The 21,277-nt window shown below is 37.1% G+C and overlaps 1 protein-coding gene across 6 annotated transcripts in view; it reads right to left on the bottom strand.

Annotated features, from left to right (window-relative positions):
- DYNC1I1 (dynein cytoplasmic 1 intermediate chain 1) overlaps positions 1 to 21,277 on the bottom strand; it is a 297,632-nt gene that overhangs the window by 14,271 nt on the left and 262,084 nt on the right. For 4 of the 6 annotated variants that reach the window (XM_081146692.1, XM_081146694.1, XM_081146693.1 and 1 more), the window contains one exon: positions 8,109 to 9,649. The exons of 1 other annotated variant lie outside the window; for it this stretch is intronic. In XM_081146692.1, the coding sequence (XP_081002818.1) occupies positions 9,539 to 9,649 (111 nt within the window). In that variant the 3' untranslated portion in view covers positions 8,109 to 9,538. Of the gene's footprint in view, positions 1 to 8,082; positions 9,650 to 21,277 lie in introns of those variants that run through there. One more of the 6 variants, XM_081146691.1, reaches the window with a different exon arrangement.

Raw genomic sequence — 21,277 nt, 5'->3', positions numbered from 1 at the left:
CTCTGATAGAGTAAGATCAGAAAAGTAAAACACGGGGGGTGAGGAAATTTGAAACAGGCACTCTTTCTTTCTTCTGAATGCGACAGGTGTCTGTTGAATTTTGTTACTGTGGAAAGCAGAGATTTCTCCGACGTTCGGCTCCAGCCTTGTCCTGCCCCCCAGGCAGTGTGTGCACCGCGTTCCTCCTGGCAAGAGGCAGTTCACACTTGACCCGGAGCTTCAAGTTCCCTGGGACCCCTTATTATAAAGTAAGTGGTTTCTTTCTTTTCTTTAGCAGTTTGCCTGTGTGAGAGTGAATGTAGAGAAGCCTTCAGCTCTGGCTCTGTCCGGTACTTGAAGTTAAGCATGGCATTCTTTCCTTTTATTTATTTTAGAAGGTGGCTTGGTTTGCTTTAAAAAGTGAATCTCCTAACACCACACATACCAGGATAAGTTATTAAAAATTATAATGACATTTGATATAAGTTGGATGTAAGGGATAACTGCTATCTTTTATTAATGGTGTTTAAAAGTAAATTTCAAAATAATCACTGTAATACATCATTAAAGCCCTGAAGTAAATATTAAATAAATACTTTGGCCTCTATAGATACTGAACTCTAATTTCTCCTGCCTTAAAAATTATAATTTGGGGAGATTTCTGCTTCTGGCCTTACAGAAAAACTAGAAAACTGGGGGAAAATATCTGATAAAATACTTTTAAAACATAGAGCATGAGGCAAAACTAAGACTGTGAACTCTGAAAGAAAACAAGGTGAGACCTACCAGTGCACCAGCTTATTGCTTAGTGACTGTGCAAGGGAAGGGAAATCAAAGAGAGCACAGAAGAATCCCCAAATTGAAGAGATGGAGATAGAAATCAGGGAGGACAAGATAACTAGAATTTTTAAGACAAAGTACCAAACAGGAGGAAGCTGCTTTGAGAGACAGCTCTGGAGTTTTGCAGAGAGTTCCCCGATCGTGACTGTGTATTGATCTATATGTACCTGCGGGAGGAAACTATGTAAGAGCTGGGAAAGAACCATTGGAAAGGAGGGCGCAGAAAAATTCTGGAGCTCACAGAGGAGAAATGGTTTGTGGTCTCACCAGCAAGTGTAGAAAAGTCCTCCCTAACACAAACAGCATCAGTAGAATCTTCAGAAAAATGCTGTGTTACCAAATAGAGCTAAATTAGTCCTATGATAAAGGCTGTTCTGCCTTTACGAAACTTAAAAGCAGACCTCACAAGGATCCAATTGATTGTCAGAACACAATTTGATACTACTTAAAGCAATATAACAAAATACCACAGCCCACGATGTAAAAGTCCCAATAAAAAAACTCTAATAAAAAAATAATCTCACAAACCAGAAATGAAAGGAAACTTAATCAGATAAGGGGCATTACAAAAAAAGACTTATAGCTAATATCGTATTATATGCGAAAGACTTGATGTCCTAGCCAATGCAATAAGAAATACTAAAAATAAAAACATAAAGATTGGGGAAAAAGAAGTAAAACAATCTCTAACTGCATATGAAGTAATTGTTTATGTAGAAAATTCTAAGAAATCTATAAAATAACTACTAAAAGTAGTAAGTGGATTTAGCAACACCACAAGATACCAAGTCAATATATAAAAATCCACCATATTTCTATGTACTGCCAACAATATCTGAAAATGAAAATTGTAAAATATTCTATCAATAATAACATTAAAAAATAAAATTATTATTATTCAAGACAAAATGGAACAAAATAGAATTCAGAAATTGGCCCACATATATGCAGTCAATTGATTTTTAACAGAGATGTCATAGTATTTCAAAAAGGAAACCATAGTATTTTCCAAAACGATGCTAAAAAATTATGAATGAAATTCATAATTATGACTTATGAATTATGATGTACATTAATGAAAGTTATGAATTATGTATATGAATGAAAATTAATCTTAACTCACCACCATGTCATACACAAAATTAACTCAAAATAGATTATAAAACTAAATCTAAGTTAAAACTATAAATATTTCATAAGAAAACATGAAAGAAAATCTTTGTGGCCTTGGATTAAGCAAAGGTATTTTAGATAAGATGATTTTAGAAAACATGCTTAAATAAGAAAAAACTATCAAACTAGGACTCTACATCCAAAAAACTATGCTTCATAAATGAAGGCAAAATAAAGAAATATTAAGTCATACGAAATTGAGGAAATGATTCTCTTGCACAATCTCACTAGCTGATATGCCAAAAGAATTTTATTGGCTGAACAGAGTTGGCACTACATAGAACGCTCAGATCTCCAGAATGAAATGAAGAGAACCAGAAAAGAAAAACATTGGGGTAAGTGCTTTTAAAAACCTTTAAAACTTATCTTTATTTTATAAATATTTTAATCCTCAAAAGACTATTTACTGAAACAAAAATAATAATAGTGTGTTGTGGAATTTATAGCGAATATAGAAGTAAAATACACAAGAATAAGGAAACAAAGGACAAAGGGTAAATGAATTATTTTGTTACCAATTCTTTTGTGCGTGGGAAGTAATATAACATCATTTGAAGGTAATCTGTAATTAGTTAAACATGCATACCATCTTACTGTGAAACCACTAAAAATAATGGAGGTCAACAGATGGGATGAAATACAATACTAAAAGTCACTTAATCCATCAAAAAGAAGGCAGGAGAGGATGAACAGAAGAACAAACAATGAGTGTGATGAATAAAAAAAATACCAATACCAAAAAAAATTCATCTATGCTAAAAATTACATTAACTGTACATGGACTACTAAACCCTCTAATTAAAAGGCAGAGACTATTAAGTTTAAGCTGTTTACAAAAAGCACACTTCAAATATAAAAACCGATTAAAAGTAAAAGGGTGGGGCCTGGCCAGTTGTGTCTTAGTGGTTGAGCATCGACCTATGAACCAAGAGGTGATGGGTTCGATTCTGGGTCACGGCACATGCCTGGGTTGCAGGCTCAGTCCCCAGTAGGGGGTGTGCAGGAGGCAGCCAATTGATGATGTTTCTTTCTCATCAATGTTTCTATCTCTCGATCCCTCTCCCTTCCTTTCTCTCTAGAAAAAAATCAATAAAATAAATGCATATTTTTTTTAAAAAAGTAAAGGGTGGGAATGAGGTCAGCCAAAATTCAAATGTAAGGAACTCCAAATTCTGCCTCTCCATAAAAGCAATTAAAAAACAAAACAAAACAGGCCAAACTGTCAAAATCAACTCTTGTTCTTGAATTTTGAGAACTAATCAAAGATTTTTAGCAACCAGGGGAACCCTGGCTGAAAAAAAAATTTTGGTTCTCAGGAAGAATAGTGAACTCCGTAGCATTTTAATTTACCCTAGTCCCAAACCCCTCTCTAGTCCAGCAGTAGCTCTGAATATAACAGCTCCCATACCTGGTACTACAGAAAGCAGAAATTACCTCATTCACGAAGAATTCTAATAATTTGCTCTGACCTGCCTGGTACCTCCTTGGTAGACTTATCTTTATTTCACCTACCTCCTGGAACTGGCTCAGTGCTAACTGCTCCCTGGGAGGCATTTGTCAATAATATTCACAGGCTAATATCTTCTATCTTAGTTGCTGCTCTCTGAGGTAATAAGTAACATTTAGGGCAAACAACAGACTAACCCAATACTTGAGAGCACAAGCTAGGGAATGAGATGTCTGTAATGGCTTTGAATAACTGACATATTCCTGGTAATCTGGGAGAACACGCACACATACTCAGAACTGTGCACATGCTCAGGAAAGACCTGAAAAGACCCTAAGCTCTCAACTTCTGCTGACCTTGAGGCTCTGAAAAAACAGGAAGTGAAGGCTAAGGCAGAGCTGGAAACTGCCTGGCTGAGCGGTGAAAGGGCACCTCAGCACATACATGAGCCTTTTGGCAAAGACTGAAAGAGGTTTTTGGTTCCAGGCATTTAAGGAGGTGGCAATTAATAGACTTTAAATCAGTTATTATAAATATACTCAATGAATTAAAGAAAAGCATGTCAAACTAAAGGGAAGTATGAGAATGATGTCTCACCAAATAGAGATTATTATTAGAAATTATTTTTTTAAAGCCAAATAGAAATTTTGGAGTTGAAAAGCACAATAACTCAAATGAAAATTTCACTAGAAGAGCTCGATAGCAATGTTGAATAGGCAGAAGACACAAATGTGTAGAAGTGTCATTTGAAATTATGTAGTTGGAAGAACAAAAAGATAAACAAGGGAGAAAATTGAACACAGACCCGTGGGCACCATCATGCATGTCAGCATACATATAATGGGAATTTCAGATGAGAAGAGACAGAGAAAAGATACCTGAAGAAATATGGCTGAAAAACTTCCCAAACTTGATGAAAATCACTAACCTGCCTATTTAAGTAGCACCATGAAATCCAAGTAGGGCAAAATCTACTAGAAATAATAAGTATATTTAGCAAGGCTGCAAAATATACAAATATTAATTTTATTTCTGAAAACTAGCAAAAACACTGGAAAAGTAAAATAAAAAAATAATAACTTAAATATCTAGGAATACATCTAAAAAAAAAAAATCATGTGTACAACCTATACACTAAAAAACTTTAGTGAGATAAAGAAGGCTCCATAAATGAAACAATATACCCTGCTCACATATTGAAAGATTAAGCATGTTTAAGATGCCCATTTTCTCAAATTGGTATATAGAATAAATAAAATTCCAATTGAAATTCAAGCAGTATCGTTTTCTTTTAAGAATGTCATAATGATTCTAAAATTCATGTGGAAACACGAAAGACCTAGATAGCTAAAATAATCTTTCAAAATGAGTAACAAAGTTGGAAAACTTATACTACATGATTCCAAGACTTAGTAAAAGCTATAGCAATTTAGACAATGTAGTGTTGTATAAGGACAAATTGCTCAATGAAATCGAATAGTGGTCTATGAATATACCTATATGTTTATTGTCAATTGACATTTTACCAAGGATGCTAATTCAATTAAATGGTCAAAAAGAAAATAACATTTTCAGCAAATATTTCCAACAGCTAAATATCCATATGTTTAAAAAAATCAGTTTTGACTACTACTTATTCCATACACAAAAATTATTTAAAATCTATCATAGACCTAAGTGTGTAAGTTAAAACAATAAAACGTCCAGAAGAAAACATAAGGTAGTATCTTTGTGACCTGTGGCAGGCAAAGTTTTACTAGAAAGAACCATAAAATACTAAGTATAAAAGATAAATATGGGTAAATTGAACTTCAACAAAATTTAAAAAAATTTCTCCATTCAAAGTATTTTATTAAGGGAATGAAGTTCCAAGCCATAGATAGGAGAAAAATAGCAACACAAATATCTGACAAAGAATTTATATCTAGAATATGTAAAGAACTTTTTAAAATTAATAATAAAAGAAATCCAATTTTTTTAAGTGGCCAAAATATTTGAACAACTATTTCCCAGAAGATAAATAAGACATGTAAGAATGGCCAATAAGCACTTGAAAAGGTGCTTAAAATCATTAGTCATCAAATATATTCGAACTAAAACCACAGCTATATGTTGTTTCATACTCACTAAAATGACTAAAATTAAAAAGATCAGGCTCTGGCTGGGTATCTTAGCTGGATAGAGCATCATCCCAATACACCAAGGTTGTTGGTTCAATTCCCAGTCAGAGCACATACAAGAAGCAACCAATGAATGCATAAATAACAAATCTCTCTCTTTCTCATCTCTCTCATCTCTATCTCTATCTCTATCTCTATCTCTATCTCTATCTCTATCTCTATCTCTATCTCTCTCTATCTCTATCTCTATCTCTATATCTCTCTCTCTCTCTCTCTCTCTCTATCTCTCTCTCTATCTCTATCTCTATCTCTATCATCTCTATCTCTATCTCTAAAACCAATTTAAAAAAAAAAGATCAATAATACCAGCTGTTGGAAAGTCTCTGGAGCACCTGGAATTCTGCTGCTTTACTGAGGGAAATGTAAAACGGTACCACCAGGTTGCAGAATTCTACTGCAGTTTCTTCTAAAGTGAAACAGAATTACCGAATGACCCAGAAATTCTAATCAGTATGTATCTACAAAAAATATGCCTACAAAAATAACTGTATAAGAATATTCATAGCAACGTTATACAAAAAGGCCTAAAATTATAAATAACACTAATGCTCATCAACTGGTAAATGAATAAACAAACTGTAGTATAATCCTAAAATGGGATACCATTCAGCAATAAAATGTAATTATTACTGGAACATTTTAGCACATGAATAAATGTCAAAAAAATTATACTGAGCAAAATCATCCAGGCATAAAATAGGACTTGCTGTATGATTCCACTTATATGAAGTTTAAGAACAGCGTAGGAAAAACTAATCTATGTTGACAAAAATCAAAATGATTGCTAGAAAGAGTCATGGAAGAATTTCCTGTGCTTATTAAAATGTTCTGTATCTTGTTCTGTCTGGTGGTTACCAGAGTGTACATAATTATTAAAACTTGTTAAACTAACAACTTCATATAAGCGCATTTTGTTGTATGTAAATAGTACCTTAATAAAAATACAAAAACACATTTTCTCATTTTAATTCTACATATAATTTTTCTCTTTTTTTGTCAGTGCTCTCTCTAATAGGGAACATCAGATGCTTTTAAACTCATCTCCAGCTGTGGTTGCTGTTTTAAACTATAGCTTCTTCACACTGACACTGACATTAGGCCTTTAGGGAAACTTTCTTTCACAGATAAAAAGTTAGTTGAAAAATCAACCAATCAGAAGAATGACCCTAATTAAAGGGTGGAATTTTGAACACATGTGCATGAGATTTTATAAACTCAGTGCTCTCAGTATTCTGGAAAGAAGAAACCATTAGTACAAAGGCCATGGGATTGAAGTGCTGCTGTGTCAAAGCAAGAGTGAGGTTGGAGCGCCTGAAGTGGATTAGTAGAGATTAGGGTGACTGGATATAAGATCAGAGAGAGACTTAAATCATACAGTGCCCATGAGCCACTATAAGGATTTTGACTCTTACTCCAAGGGATGTGAAGCCATTTGGTGTGTTTTGAGCTGAGCAGTTCAATCTTGTAACAGCATCATCACTCAAGTGGCTATACTGAGAAGAGACTGAAGAGGTGGAAGGTGGAAGCAGGGAGATAAGTTAGGAGGTTATTCCCGGAATCCCCGAAAGATGCTGATGGCTTGGGTTAGGATGGTAGTAACTATATGCACTTATTTCTCCTTCCACACAGAGATGATCAAGTGCACAATTCACCGCTCTATTGGAAAGTTTTTCTCTCTTTATTATCTCTCAAGGTCATCCTTGATAATATAGTTGTCATCCACTTTTAATTTTCTCCCACAAACTGAGCCAACCCACATATAAACCAAACTATGAGGTTTTCCTTCTTTTTCAGCTGATCAAACAGAACCTCCCTCTGAACATGTGACCACACAGTCACGGGAAAGGGGTGCTGGTAAAGTCACTTTGGATGACACTGGGCTTCTGAGCTCCTTGTTCTTGCAGCTTACTCATGCATCTGGTCCTACTCAGACGTACATCTGGATGCACCGTTTCCATCTTACAAGGGGTTTCAGCTGGGGCTGCCCAACTTTACATCTTGGGGAGGCTGACAAGGCTCAACTTAAAATGGGCTGTTTGGATGTCTGGTATCTTTGTATCTCACGGTGAAAAGTTGTACTTCTATTAGGACCCAGCAACATGCCTAAAGCTCTTTGTCAAAAGTCACATAATTCTTTGCTTCAGATAGCATGGCCTGCCTTCCTTCCCCATGGGCCGCTGTTGTAATTTCCCTACTGGGGCTGGCCATAAGTTCCACATCACATCCTTTCCCACCATTGGTACTTCCAATACCATGGGACATGTATAAACTCTTGTCATTACTACTAGTGACTCTGGCCTTTGTACTTTCCAGTCTTCGCTCATTGAGTCATTTAGCGTTTAGTCTATAATAGAAACTCATGGTGACTGGTTTGTTCTCAGTCCTTTAGTGTATGCTTGAGAAACTTTTTTCCCCAATACTTTTTATTAAATTGCTTCTAAACCTTATAAGACACTCGTATTTAATCTTTAAATTTTTATTTTCTGTTTACGAAGAATTCCAGTATTTATATACCATGGGGCACTTGGAGAAAATGATATGGTTATTGTAAAAATTTTTTAAATCTCACAGTCAAGGAATCCCTACCAACAAAGGACCATGGAAATTCTCTTCCTAAAAAGCTGAAAGCCTGTTTTCAAATGTTTTTCATGACTCAACCACTATTTATTTTAATTCTCTTTAGGCATGAAATGACTTTTTGAAAAAAATTTTCATTAAAGTTGTTTATAGACATATTTCCTCGTCCAATAGTAATGAACATATTTTTCCTGGTGTGAATAAGAAAGAAAAAAAATGCAATCTGTAGAACATTTTGTACATGTGCATCTTAACCTGTTTTTCTTACTCTTTTGGGCAAGAGTTGCTCTGGTGAAGAGATAAGGTAGAGCTTGCCAGCAAACCACCCACATTCCCTCATAAAAACAAGACCAGTTTTGGTTTCAGTCCAGCCAGGTTGGCTGCCTGTAATTCATTATCAATCTTCCCCAGGGCCCCAACGCATCGCCCCCACTCCCTTGTCACTGCAGAATTCTAATCGGGCTTTCTTCCCCCCAAGCGCAGAATTTCTCCACGCTGGCGTAGACCTGGTTTGGAACATTTTATTGGCAATACCGGTGTCATATTCAGGAACCACAGACTTTTGTCAGACTGTATTAGCTTGAATGACAAGTATCAATGGTCCACTATATTTGAAATACTGTTCAAGTGCCTAGAAATAATAGGCATTAAAATTCATTTCGTTCACTGCAACAAACCTCTAAAGACTTCATGTCCTCAGTGGAACCGGCATACTGTAATTGTTATTTGGAACTTAACGTAACCTCAACAGCAGCAGAGACAATACAGTCCTCTCATTATGCACATGCTCTAGGATCGTTTATTTTAATGCTTTCAAATAAATATGTTCCATGCAGCATACCACAATAAATAAGGAGCAGCAATGTTCTTCTAGTAAATCCATTCATAACGTGAGTCACCATGTAAAACACCACATCTCAAGTCTTTGGCCCTGTACCATATCATGGAGCACACCACATCTGCACCTAATCATATCTGGCTTCATATGGATTTAATAGGACCATGCCAGAAGTGCATGTAAGCACAAATTTAACCAGAGGTTTCCAGCTATTAAATACAGCTACTAAGTAGTTAAAAGGCAACAACTAAACCCGTAAAGGTCCTCCCCCCACCTTATTTTTGAGACAGAAATATAAAGATAGAAACGCTCTGGTGAGTTTCAGGTTCGTGGAGGGCAGGGTGGGATACATTGGGAACACTTGGAGCAGGGCTGGCACACTATGGCACCCAGAACGTCACGGCAATACTGATACTGAAGGGACACTGGACACAGCGGGCTCGATGACCGCGGGCGCCGAGCTCTAGAAGGCGGCGGCGGGGCCGGCTGGGGCGGCTCCTGCCACTAGGCCGCCAGCTCCACGGCGCCCTCCTCCTCGCTGTCGGCTCTGTTAGCGCGAATCTCCACGAGGGTCCTGGCAAACCGGGTCCATTCGTCATTGTGGGGTACTGCGAGCTGCAAAGCAAACGAATGGGAAACGGTGAACGGGGGATCCTTTATTCCGAAAGCCTTGACGCCACATGACTTCCTCCTGAAGCCGACCTGTCCCTTGGGATGTAAAGGACACCTGATAATCTTCTTTCTTGGATGGGTTAGATCCCTGGAGCGTTGCTCCAAAACTGACAATGGAAGGGAATAAATACTGTCCCTCTCAGAAGCAAGGTCGCTCATGGAATTAAAGAAAAACAACTTTTAAGACTTGCATAAACTATGTTATTACGTGTGGTAGCCATGTTAAAGCATTTTCAGTAATGAAAATTCATCATGAGCAAACGGGACTAACAGTGCATAAATACAGCAGATAAAAACTGCCTTATTGACTAGGATTTTGAAATAACTGTGGCATTGTCTCTCTAAGTCAATGCTATTGATCCTTCTTTTAAAAGCGTTGACAGCGTGCCAATATACACAACAAAGCTCTAGCTACATATGCAAAGAAATGTCACTAATATGAAATAAAGCTGTTGGCTTTTCCAGCAAAAGGTATCTTACATGATACATATGAATAAAAGTAATAGTAGCTAAACTTTACCAAGAGTTCTGTTCTAAGTACTACGCATGTATGAACTCATTCCTTATAACACCCCTATGTACAGTAATATCAGGGTTTCATTTTACAGAAGAAGGCATCGAGGAATGGAGGAATGAAATCATCTTACCAAGGTTGCAAAGTTAGCAGTATCAAAGCCAAGGTCATCTGGTTCCAGGATTCACAGCCTTAGCTAGTACGCTATACTGATTCACCAAAACGGGGATTTACGAAATTTTCCAAAGAATATCTCCTTCTGTGCACTAATTTCTTTAGTGGAGAGAAAATTACCCCCACCCAACATGAACTGCATGTAGAAATTTTCGTTAGCTCATTTTTCTACAAAGCATCCAAAAATGAATTGCTTAAAGATACCAGACAAGTGCTTGGAATAGAAAAGAGAGTTACTTGATGAGAAGCTGGGTCCAGTAGAAGTCTCAGTGGTTTTCATATAGAATAAAATTGATTTAGGGAGTAGAGCCATTTTCTTGGAGGATTACCCTATAAAATGGTATGATCCATCTCTACAGGCACAAGTGCTCCATGTGCTATCCACATACTCTATAAACATTAGTAACACACATTCATCCCAATCAATATACATTTTTAAAAATAAAAACGAGGCAGCAAATAAATCTAAGCTTAGAGGTCACTTCCACGGATAAAAAACTACCCACTCTATAGAACCAATCAGAACTTAAAATTTCTATTATAGGGGATGATATTCCCAGACACAATCTGTCCAACACAACTTATTAGAGGCATCATCATAAACACAAAGTTTGTCCTTCAATTAGTGTGCGTGTACCAAGTCTAAACGTTTTAAGAATGTAATTCTGGAAATATTATACAGGTGGGGGAAGTCAGTTCTACTTATTTTGAGAAATGCTGTACCAATGAGAATTCTCATTTAGTCATATGAATGAGGTTTTGAATGGTTAAATATTTCCCTAGTTATTGAAATGAATGCAGATTTGTGTTTAGGCAATGACATAAGCTCACGGTAGTATTGAATGACACTGTGACCCCTCCACTCAGTCCATTTTGCTACTTTGAGCTCTTTTCCTAGGTTCCGCTATTACTTATTTTCCTCTTCAATTTTAGAAAATGCTGCACTGGGGAGATGAAGCCCTTAAAATAAATGATAGAAAAGAGCTAACAAAAAGCAAAAGCAGGAAAGGGTTAGTATCATATTTATATGCGAGAACAGGTCCACTATTTCTTTTCTCTTCCAACCCCTGACCAAGTCCTTCCAAAAAAAACAAAAACAAAAACAAAACACTACCCACAAAACAAAAGCCCAAGAAGAGACAAAAAACTAATCATGATAATGTATTTATAATTTTTTCTCCTATAAGGTGAGAACCAAGCTAAAGCTAAAGCAGCACCTCATAACTTTACATAGCTGTAAATATTGGAAAAAGGCAGGCAGGTCTCAGTAATAATACATAGTATATTGTTCATAAAGATCAGTATGATCTGCGAGTTTGGCTCCTAAACATAATACTGGGTTATTGGTTACACTGGTACAAATTTAAGTTAACGTATGATACCATATGTAATGTTTTATTGATATCAACATCTAGAAACTATACACTATACACAAGAAAAGAGGTACATATGTTTATATAGTTTCATGTAGTATCACGTGTAGTAACGGCAAGATAGTTAAGAAAGAACATTAATCAAGATTATGAAACGTTAAGGCTTGAATATGTGCCCAGATACATTTGGGGACAGAATTGAATATCATTTATGACATAGAGTTACGCCTCTAACTTCTCAAAAATAAATTTTATTAAATTTAAATGTTTCTGATAAATAAACAAAAAATACCCTACAATGGAACTACGCTTGCCTTTCTCCAGGGGGTGGGGATAATGGTGTTATAATACCAACACTTGTCCTTAAAAACACAGGTTACCCCTCACAGAAGGTTTCACAGTATTCTCACATATCTTGTCCTCTTTTTGATTTGTGAAAGTTTCCCTTAGTTTGGAAAAATATTAGAAGTTTGCTTTTTCAAAACTCTGTTCTGTCAAGTATTTTCCTCTCTGGAATATCCTAAATAATACAGAAATGTTCATTTGCTTCAGTTCACACACAAAAATTTCTAGAGTTGAACACAATAAAAACACAGATGCTTCCAGAAACTTAAATTGACCTAGCTTATCCTATTATGTTTTCATCTAGTTGACTATAAAAATACCCCAAGATGATTGTAATGTTAGATTTAGAAGGTGGACTGCAGACTGCCCCATTTTTAGAATTAAATGTCACCATCAGGAAGCACTTTAAGCCCAATCTTAGCTTGAATGTGTGAATGTGTACTCAGAGGTTGTTCCCACGCCCAAAGTAATAATTTTTGGCATTTGAATTCCTTGTAGGTAAGACCAAACAAGTGTCCTAACAAGCAAGACCCCTCTACATTTTACAGCTCTGGCTGTAACAGCATCTGTCTGGATAGCACTGTCCTTCTTACCCTTGGCAGCTCCTGGCTCTTCCCACCTGGTTCCCTGATTAGAAATGGCTAGAAAGGAGTCTCACGATCATAAATGCATCTGAGACTTGCTCTAGGAGACTTTTTTAAAGTAGGAAAAATCTTTGCTCATGTCTTTTAGTAAAGAAAAACTCTGCTCTCATGTCCTCCTAACTAGCATACAAATTTATTCCATCAGCATGAACTGAGTACCAACTATATGCCAGACACTATGCTAAGAATTGAAGATGTAGCAGTAAATCATTTTGCCACATGACGACCAAGAAATAGAGGAAAATTCATTTATCATGTTTTCTACGGTCAAAATGTGTGAATACTGGCATAGGATTTTTTAAAGAAAACTTCACTGACATTCAAAATATGAAGAGCCTAATATTTACTTTCCTACAATGACAACGGCAACATTTCCTGGTATGTATTGTGTGTCAAGCAAGTAGAAGGAAGCAAATGGCACATTAATGGCATGGTTTCAGCATCTTCAAGTTTCTATCAGTCATAAAAGGCTAAATCTAGAGCATCGCCGTGGATTTTCCCCCTGAAAAAAACAGTTTAAAATAATTTTCAAAGAATTTACATCTGCGATAGGAAAAATATTCACAAGTTTCCAATGGTGATGATTCATTTCAATCAATTAAAAAATCTTTTGGAAGCACCGTGAAGAAAATAGCCCATAGTAATACGGTAAAGAGGAACTCGTAAAAATTGTCCAGTATTGTACTGAACCAGAATGGATCTGGAAATGTTTTCCTCCTTCAGATTCACTGACCAAAGTCCACATCCTAGGTCAGGATGACTCAGACTTTCCCTCTGCTTCATAAAGGGCTGGTTCCCCTCCACCCCCAACCCCCTGGTTGGTGACTGTTTTCTAAAACTTTGCTAAACATATAAAGCATATTTATGCCCCAACCACGCAGGCCTCTGATTCCTGAGATGACGAAATCTCAGCTTTAAGAGTGACCACCTTTTATAGATATGATATTACCCTATTTTTACAGCCAAGACCAAAAAGGTAGTATCTGAGGTGGCAATTCGATCATGAGGAGGTCAAATGAACCTCAGATTCGAACAGGAGGTTTCACGTCCTGCTCTCACCTTGGTTCCTGGCGGTGGCCAGGCACTGAACCTCTCATTGCCTCGACTGTAAAACGGGCTGATGGTGTCTGACCCATTTATCAAAAGAGATGTGGAGGGGATGAGAAGCGGAATCCAAGGGGAGAAAATGCCATGAGTTCAACATGGAACAGTCATACGTTCTTTCTCTTCAACCTGTCACTCACACTGAACGTGCTCTTTAAAATGACATGTAAGCGGACGTCATCAATTCTAGAACATTCGTGCGGTTTGGCTTTTGCTTTCTTTAAGAATTAACTCTGATGTTTGTGATGTGAGGACGTTAAGGAACAGGGTACAGACTTTTCTTGAACGGGCAGGGAACAGGACGCTGGATGATTTGCTAAAGACAACACGACTTGAGCGCGTTGTTCTGGGGGCGTGGGGCAAGCAGGGCCTCACCCTTCGAAGAAATGCCAGCGCACCAGGGCAGGGGGGCAGCAGGCAGGTAATGTGTGTTTGGAATCACCTGCTAAAAGATTCTAAAGATTATTTTTAATGTTCTACGTTTCTTGGGAGATGAAAGGGCATCTTAATAAAAAGCAAAAGTGTAAAAGTTAGGGAAAATTTCATGAAAACTGATCATTTCAGTCTCCCTCCTCCCCACTACTTCTGAGGCTGTGTCATGGATCTGTCCCCACCCCTCTGGCTGAGAGAACTGGAAGGTTCTTCTGGACCCTGCCCCACCCTGTCCCCAAACAGCTCATCCGTTTAACCACTGGGTGTCTTGCTGAGCTTCTTGTGCACTTCAGGGAGGCACAGGCCGCAGAATCCCTCGACGTCGAGAATGGAGCCAGGGTGGACTTTCTCAAGCTCAGACGTCAGTCAGCTCGTGCATTCTGTCCCAGCTCGGCCACGTACTCGATGGGTGTCCTTAGGGAACTTGTCTTAGCATCTCTGATCCTCACTTCAAGTGTGAGAAAGGAATTTTGAGACCCATCTCCTAGGACTGTTGTGAATAGTAAGTATGACCCCCAAAACCCACATCATTTTCAGGGCTTACCATATGCACAGTCCTTGGCACATCACAAGCCCTGAAAATGATGTGTTTTTCCTTCTTAGTGCTTAGTCCCCTCGCCTCCATTTCTTCTTTTTTTTGCTTCCTTCCCTCTTTTCATTCTTTCCTTTTCATCTACATAGAGCTTCATTTTTAGACGTATTCCTTATATTTCATCACATTTGATTTCTTAAAAACCCACATAAGTCATTTCCTAAATAGTCACACTTTGAATACTAGTTAAGGTCTGTGAGTCTGGGGTGGGGAAGGGGCTCTTTCAGCTCACAAGACAAATTCTGTCAGAGCACTTTCCACTGCTCTTTTTAAAAATCAAATTTAAAGTGTCATTTCTCTTTGTAAATATGCCCGTATGTACACATATACATACATATTTTTTTATTTTCCAAATATGACTAATACAGCTTTATCCAGCTAACTACTTGTTGCAGCACTTTCTACAGTGGGATTCTACATTTTTAGCTAAAGTCGTAAGGCCTTGTAACCGCTGAACACGCTGTTATAAAAATCAAATGACTTTTTATAACCAGGGTTATGCACACAAATATCATTCATGTGTCCCTTTTTATAAGCACCTGGCTAACCATTCTGAACAGTCCTCAGTCAAGCCTCCCTCGTTTATTAGTAATTTTAAAGGGTTTATAGTACCTAGCAGCTGATTTTAAATAGCTGCCTTATCTGCAGTCACTCCTACCGGCCAATGCTGTATTTTTTTTTTTTTTTTTATGGTTAAAAATATCTGTCTCAGGCATTGCTTAGTACAAAAGTTGGTTAATTAAAAGAAAAAATTTTTTTTATAATTAAGACTGAAAAAATATTCCGTGATTTCAGTTTAGTTTCTCAGATGTATTTTGCGTGGCAAACAAATTAAAGTGAGTAGGATTCTAGGCTTCGGGATAAATATTCCATGGGCGTGTGGTTCATCAGCATCTTTGTAATCTTTCAATTACACGGAGTCATTAAAAAAAATGCCTGGGACGATTATGTTAACCATTGATTCCGAACAGATACGCAGCAGTTCATCTCTTGCAGTAACCTGAATATTAAACTTTTCTGTTAGAAAGATATCTTACAAATTACCTTTTCACTTTAACACAGATTGATTTTTTTTATTAGTGCATTTACAGAAACCAAGGAAGCGAATGTGGGTTTCCACAGAACCACTGCTAAACCCCCTTAAGCTCTAAAAGCTTTTTTAAAAGTACAATTATTAATGGCACCCCAATTCAGGAGATTGTGGAGTGACTGGTATACAAATACACGTTTGTGTTCAGAGGAAGCCTATACTTTTTAGGGCAATTCCCTTTGCCACACACACAGATGGAAGCAAAGTGGGAGGTAATAAGCAATGAAACAGCCGCTGGAACGACCAAGCATGCTCGCTTCGCATAAATACAGCTCCACTGTATTTAACTCTTGGGAGAGTCTAGCATCACTGGTAACAATGGATGAAACCACGGACCAAAAGCCCAAGCCAGAATGCAGGACGCAGAGGGCGTAAATATACTACAGGGTTCCCCACAAAAAGATATACTGTGTGGTAACTCAGTATTTACAGCAGTTTAGAGAAGTCCAGAAAGTAGAAGTTACATTAATCTCCATTCTGCAGCATCTGCTACTAACCAGTCAGTAGGTTAAGATTTCTGTGAAATTCGGCAGCACGCTAACCTATGTCAGTCTGATGCTATCTGACTATATTTGGTTAAGAAAGACTTTCTTTGATCTGAAAATCCCTTCCAAGGGAACCCTCATCCACCCATGAAGCTCGAGATCTCCCTGCCTACGATCTCTTCCTTGTATTTTTAAATGAGTGGTTGACTTTTATAGCATGTTTGTTAGAACAACACCTTTAAAAAATCCATTACCACCCAATTAAGGGAAAAAATAAAGGTAGGACATAAAAGTAGAAAGTAAATAGTAACAAATATGGGTCTATATCAATTTCAATAGGCCAGCGAACATCAAAGGAAATAAATAATTTTTAAACACTATGCCTAAAAAAAACATACCCCTAAAAATATTCTTCACGTTAAAATTTAGCACTATAGGAAGCAGGACAAAATTCAGAAGTTTTTACCTGTGAAGGGAAAAAAAAGTCACACAGCTGGAGAAGAAAGAGTTAATTCACAGAGCTATAAAGATGACCTTCACATTTGTATTAAAATCTTACCACCCTCCTTTCTTCAGGACTCTCTTAAACATTATATTGTTCTATTACTTGGAACAACAATCTATTTCTCTGTCCAAAAGATGGGGAAAATGCTAACAACATTGGCTGATGGGCAGTAATGGAAAATAAACTTTTTAAACTTCAATTACCATTCTTTTTCCATAACACAAAAAGACCAAGAAAATGACAGGAAAATGGAAAAGCATGAGCTACTCAAGCCCATCTGTCCTATTAGCTGACTAAACATATATCCCTCCTCTTCCTGATATTATTAACTATAGGTTTTCTAGTAAATTCTTAGCAACCACTGCATCTAAGCAGTTTTGACAAAGAGAAGGCTTATTGACAAACACCTGAAAAACATTTACCAAGGTAATAAAAGAAATGCCATTCCCTCCTACTGAAAGTTTGGGCATAAAAGAGGTATTTTTATAATGTAGTTCATGATTTACCATATCTATAGTGTCCAAAAAAAGCACAATAAAAAGGAAGCATTTTTCCAGTGGTTTGATAACTATTTGAATCAACTGTTAGGCTTTCATTACACTAGTGGCCAATTGCTCACTTTTACAAGCACAGGAGGGGAGAGGGGCTGGGATAGAGATTGGGAGGAAAGACAAACACTCCTTTCTAAATGTATTTTCTATATATCCTTTCCTGTGCAGATATAGTTAGGTGGATTTTTTTCCCCCTGTCCGTTAATCTATAGCCAATGTGGAGGCTGCATTCTGAATGCTTCACACAACGAAGCTTTCCCTTAACCTTCAACTTTCACATGTAAAACTTTCATTCACTCAGATACTCACTGAGTGCCTATTACCAGGCACTGTGCTAGACCAGGACGTGAGATTAAAAATGACAATTGTAAGTATCTACTTTGTGTATGTTTTCTGTGTATGTTTCTAATCTCTAAAGATTAGAAACTCTACTGAGGAATGTGATTAACCAAAGGAAGTCTGCCAAAGGGATTTTGCCCCCTAAGTCAAAAGGGTGACTAGTTTTTAGGACACTAGAAGATGTTCGCTTGTTACCTAAGGGTCCTTAATGCTAAGGCAAATAAACATAAAAGATTTCATCTACATGTCGAGAAACTGTTAGCTGGCCATGAGGAGACAGATCATAGGAAATGAACCACTGATCAGTTTTATTTGCCAGCCAAAAAAGAGTGCAAAATTTCTTCTATAATGCTCAGCTTTGAGATTCCTAAAATGATAAATAATTCATGTTTTCAAATGTGAAAGATGTTCTCGTAGCTGACATTCTCAAAAATTCATGCAGACCTTCCTTAAAATTAGAATACAATTCATTCACTTCCTCCCTTTGCAAGCCCAACCTATATGGTGTATAAATATTTACACGTACACATGCCTAAGCAGATATTGGATTTCTTACTCTATTTTAGATATACCAATACCAGCACAAACACTCATGGAAGAGACAAATAACTCTCCATTTCTATCCAGGTCAGTGTTAATCTGGACTCACAGATGCTTGAAGCAGCTTCATGGTTGGTTGGTCTAAGCTGTGATTTGAGGCTACTGTTCTAAGCAGTAACTTTTCAAGATAAAATTTAGCAGTTTTGAAAATCTAAAACTAAACACAATTTTGTCAGCCATAAAAAAAATTAACACTATAATTAGCGACTGCTTCAAAATCCAAACTGCTATTGAAAATGACAGTTTGAAACCACAGAAGAATCATAAAAGATGATTAATTATACAAACTGGCACTTGTTTCAGAAGGTTTATATTCATAGGCCACTTGCCACCGAAATGAGAATACATGAATTTCATTGACTACTGCAAATCACTACATACACATTAATTTGGTTTTCATAAAATTAAATATTAGGGTTTTCTTTTCATCGAATCAACTACTCTATAATACAGAAAAGTCATAAGTATTTTCTTATCAATTAAGGGAAAAAAAGTGAGCTGAAAAGATATTAATCCTATAAATCTATTTTTATAAACTAATGCTACCTGAATAAGCACACTATTTATATAATAATTAGTTTAATCATGGTCTTTTACATATATAATTATCAAAATGAAAGCCACTGCTACTATAGTCACTATAAGATGAATAATTATAACATTAATTGGAATAGTGCTTTTTCCTTTCTTTTTAAAATTAAGCACTTTTCCTAGAAGAAATCAAATTAATACTAAAATTACAATCATACATTTTAACTAAATTATTTTATTTCAAATACGTATAATTTACTACAAGGAAATGAATTCGTATATTATTTCAAAGTAGCTTATTTTATATGATTATATTGATTAGCACCCAAATCTGCCGTTGTGCTTTCTGACTTTACTGCATGGTGTCGTGGCTATGACAATAAAAATTCAGGCAAAAACTGAAAAGTGCAATTGAGAATTCCAATGTTCTGTTTCTCGGTCATCAACTATCTAGATATTATTAGCAGAGCTAAGTGTGTGCATTTTCTGTTTTTATCTAGGTGTTTGGTATGATGGAATAGTTTATGCCCAAGTCTTCTTTTCCACAGAGGGAACATCCAAAGCAGTGTTTCTCATCAGCTAAAGAAAAAAATCCTATTTCTTCGCTGAAGAATAAGCTGGTACTGCAAAGACCTCCAAGCATCTTGCAACTTTTGGCCACACTCACTTAATGAGAAACACAATGTTGGGGGCGATCATAACTGGACTTGGGAAAGCTGAGCCCATCCACTCCCTCCTGCAGGCTGCGGAGCTCAGCCCGCTATCAGGTTCGTCCTCAGGGTGATAACAGGCTTCAGAAAGCACCGCAATCAAACTGATTTCAAACGCGGTTCTTTTTCATTAAGGAGCTCTTACTTGAATTAACCACAAAGTCTCAGTTTAACATCATATTTTATGTTCCACACACCTCCTTCCCCACGGACGGGAGGTTATTTATATTCAGGGCACAAACTTCTTGTGGAAAACTGATGAAGGCCCTGTCCTACTGGAAAACGCAAGGTGGTTCCACAGAGCAAACGATTATTGTTTCAGGGTAATCCACTTAAAACCATAAATGTATTGCATTTATTTTGTGTCACTCAAATCCTTTTTAACTCCCAGCCCCAGTTTCTCAGGTGCTACTATAGCAAAGAGCTATTTAAAGTGTAGGAGGAATGGCCCCTCGCGTCTTTTATCGTTACTCTAGCTGGCTAACCGCGTGAGGCCTTTCGCAACGGGCCTCGTACATGACACCCTGGCCTTCACTCTGAACTCTGTCACGTAGGTCATTTTTCCTGTTGGGATGCCTAATAAACTTTGCATTCAAAGTTTTCATTTCAGCTTTCAAATATATTTCAATGAGCATTTAATCATGCTTTACGTTTGCAGCAGTTACACTGAAATCTCATAGTCACCTGCACTTTTCCTTTTAAGAATTTTTCAAGGACCTTTTAATACACTAACAAGTGTCAAACGTATTGTATTTCCTGGAATTTGTAATAAAATGACCCGCGCCCAAATAGTCCTTTCAAACAAGGTATCTGAAATGTTGCCAAAGTTCAGGGTTAAGATGTAAAACACGAATGCACGTTTTCTCAGGCACTGAGTGAGTGGGGTGCCGAGCACATCGAGCAGGGGTGAGAAGATCTATTCATCTCCCAAATTACAGATCTCACGTTGCCATTTTATTTTTCAAATTCTTCTTTAAGGTAAAAGCGATTTTGGAATTTTATCATTTGACGGCTGCAAAAATATCATCAGGGATTTGAAACTTCTGTGTGTTTTTCACAACCGAAAACAAAATCTTCCCTGGAAGAGGTTAATGGAAAACGAAATAATAGGAGGTAGAAGATAAACTGCTTCTTTCAAAACTGGAGCTGCAAACAGCATTCTAACTAATTCAGATAAGCAGCAAACACGGCAGTGAGGGGGTATTTATGACAGCAGCGTCCCCGTGACAGCACCCAGGCATTCGCGGTGGCCACGGGCTTTCTATAGAACACATCTGCCGGGACGACAGGTAGACAGGCTGACGACTATCAATCATCAGGACACGCGGATAACTCTACACTCACTGGCCCATGTGCTATTCAAATCAGCTCCACATACACGGGAAAGCTTGCTATTCAGTAAAGAGGCCACGGCAGTGAGTAATTTTTATGTTTAATTCTTTAGAATATGTGTGTTCACACATCATTTAAAAAAATTCAACCATGATTAACAGCTCTCTGTGAGTGGATTCTGAAGTAAAATACGCTCAACATTCTCAGGTTATTTTTGCAGTTAATTTATGACTTGTTATCTTACCCACGT

This window comes from Miniopterus schreibersii (assembly GCF_964146895.1).
Source record: "Miniopterus schreibersii genome assembly, chromosome: 9".
NCBI classification, from domain to species: domain Eukaryota; kingdom Metazoa; phylum Chordata; class Mammalia; order Chiroptera; family Miniopteridae; genus Miniopterus; species Miniopterus schreibersii.
The sequence above is the reverse complement of the archived record's forward strand: the minus strand, read 5'-3'. Positions and strand labels throughout refer to the sequence as shown.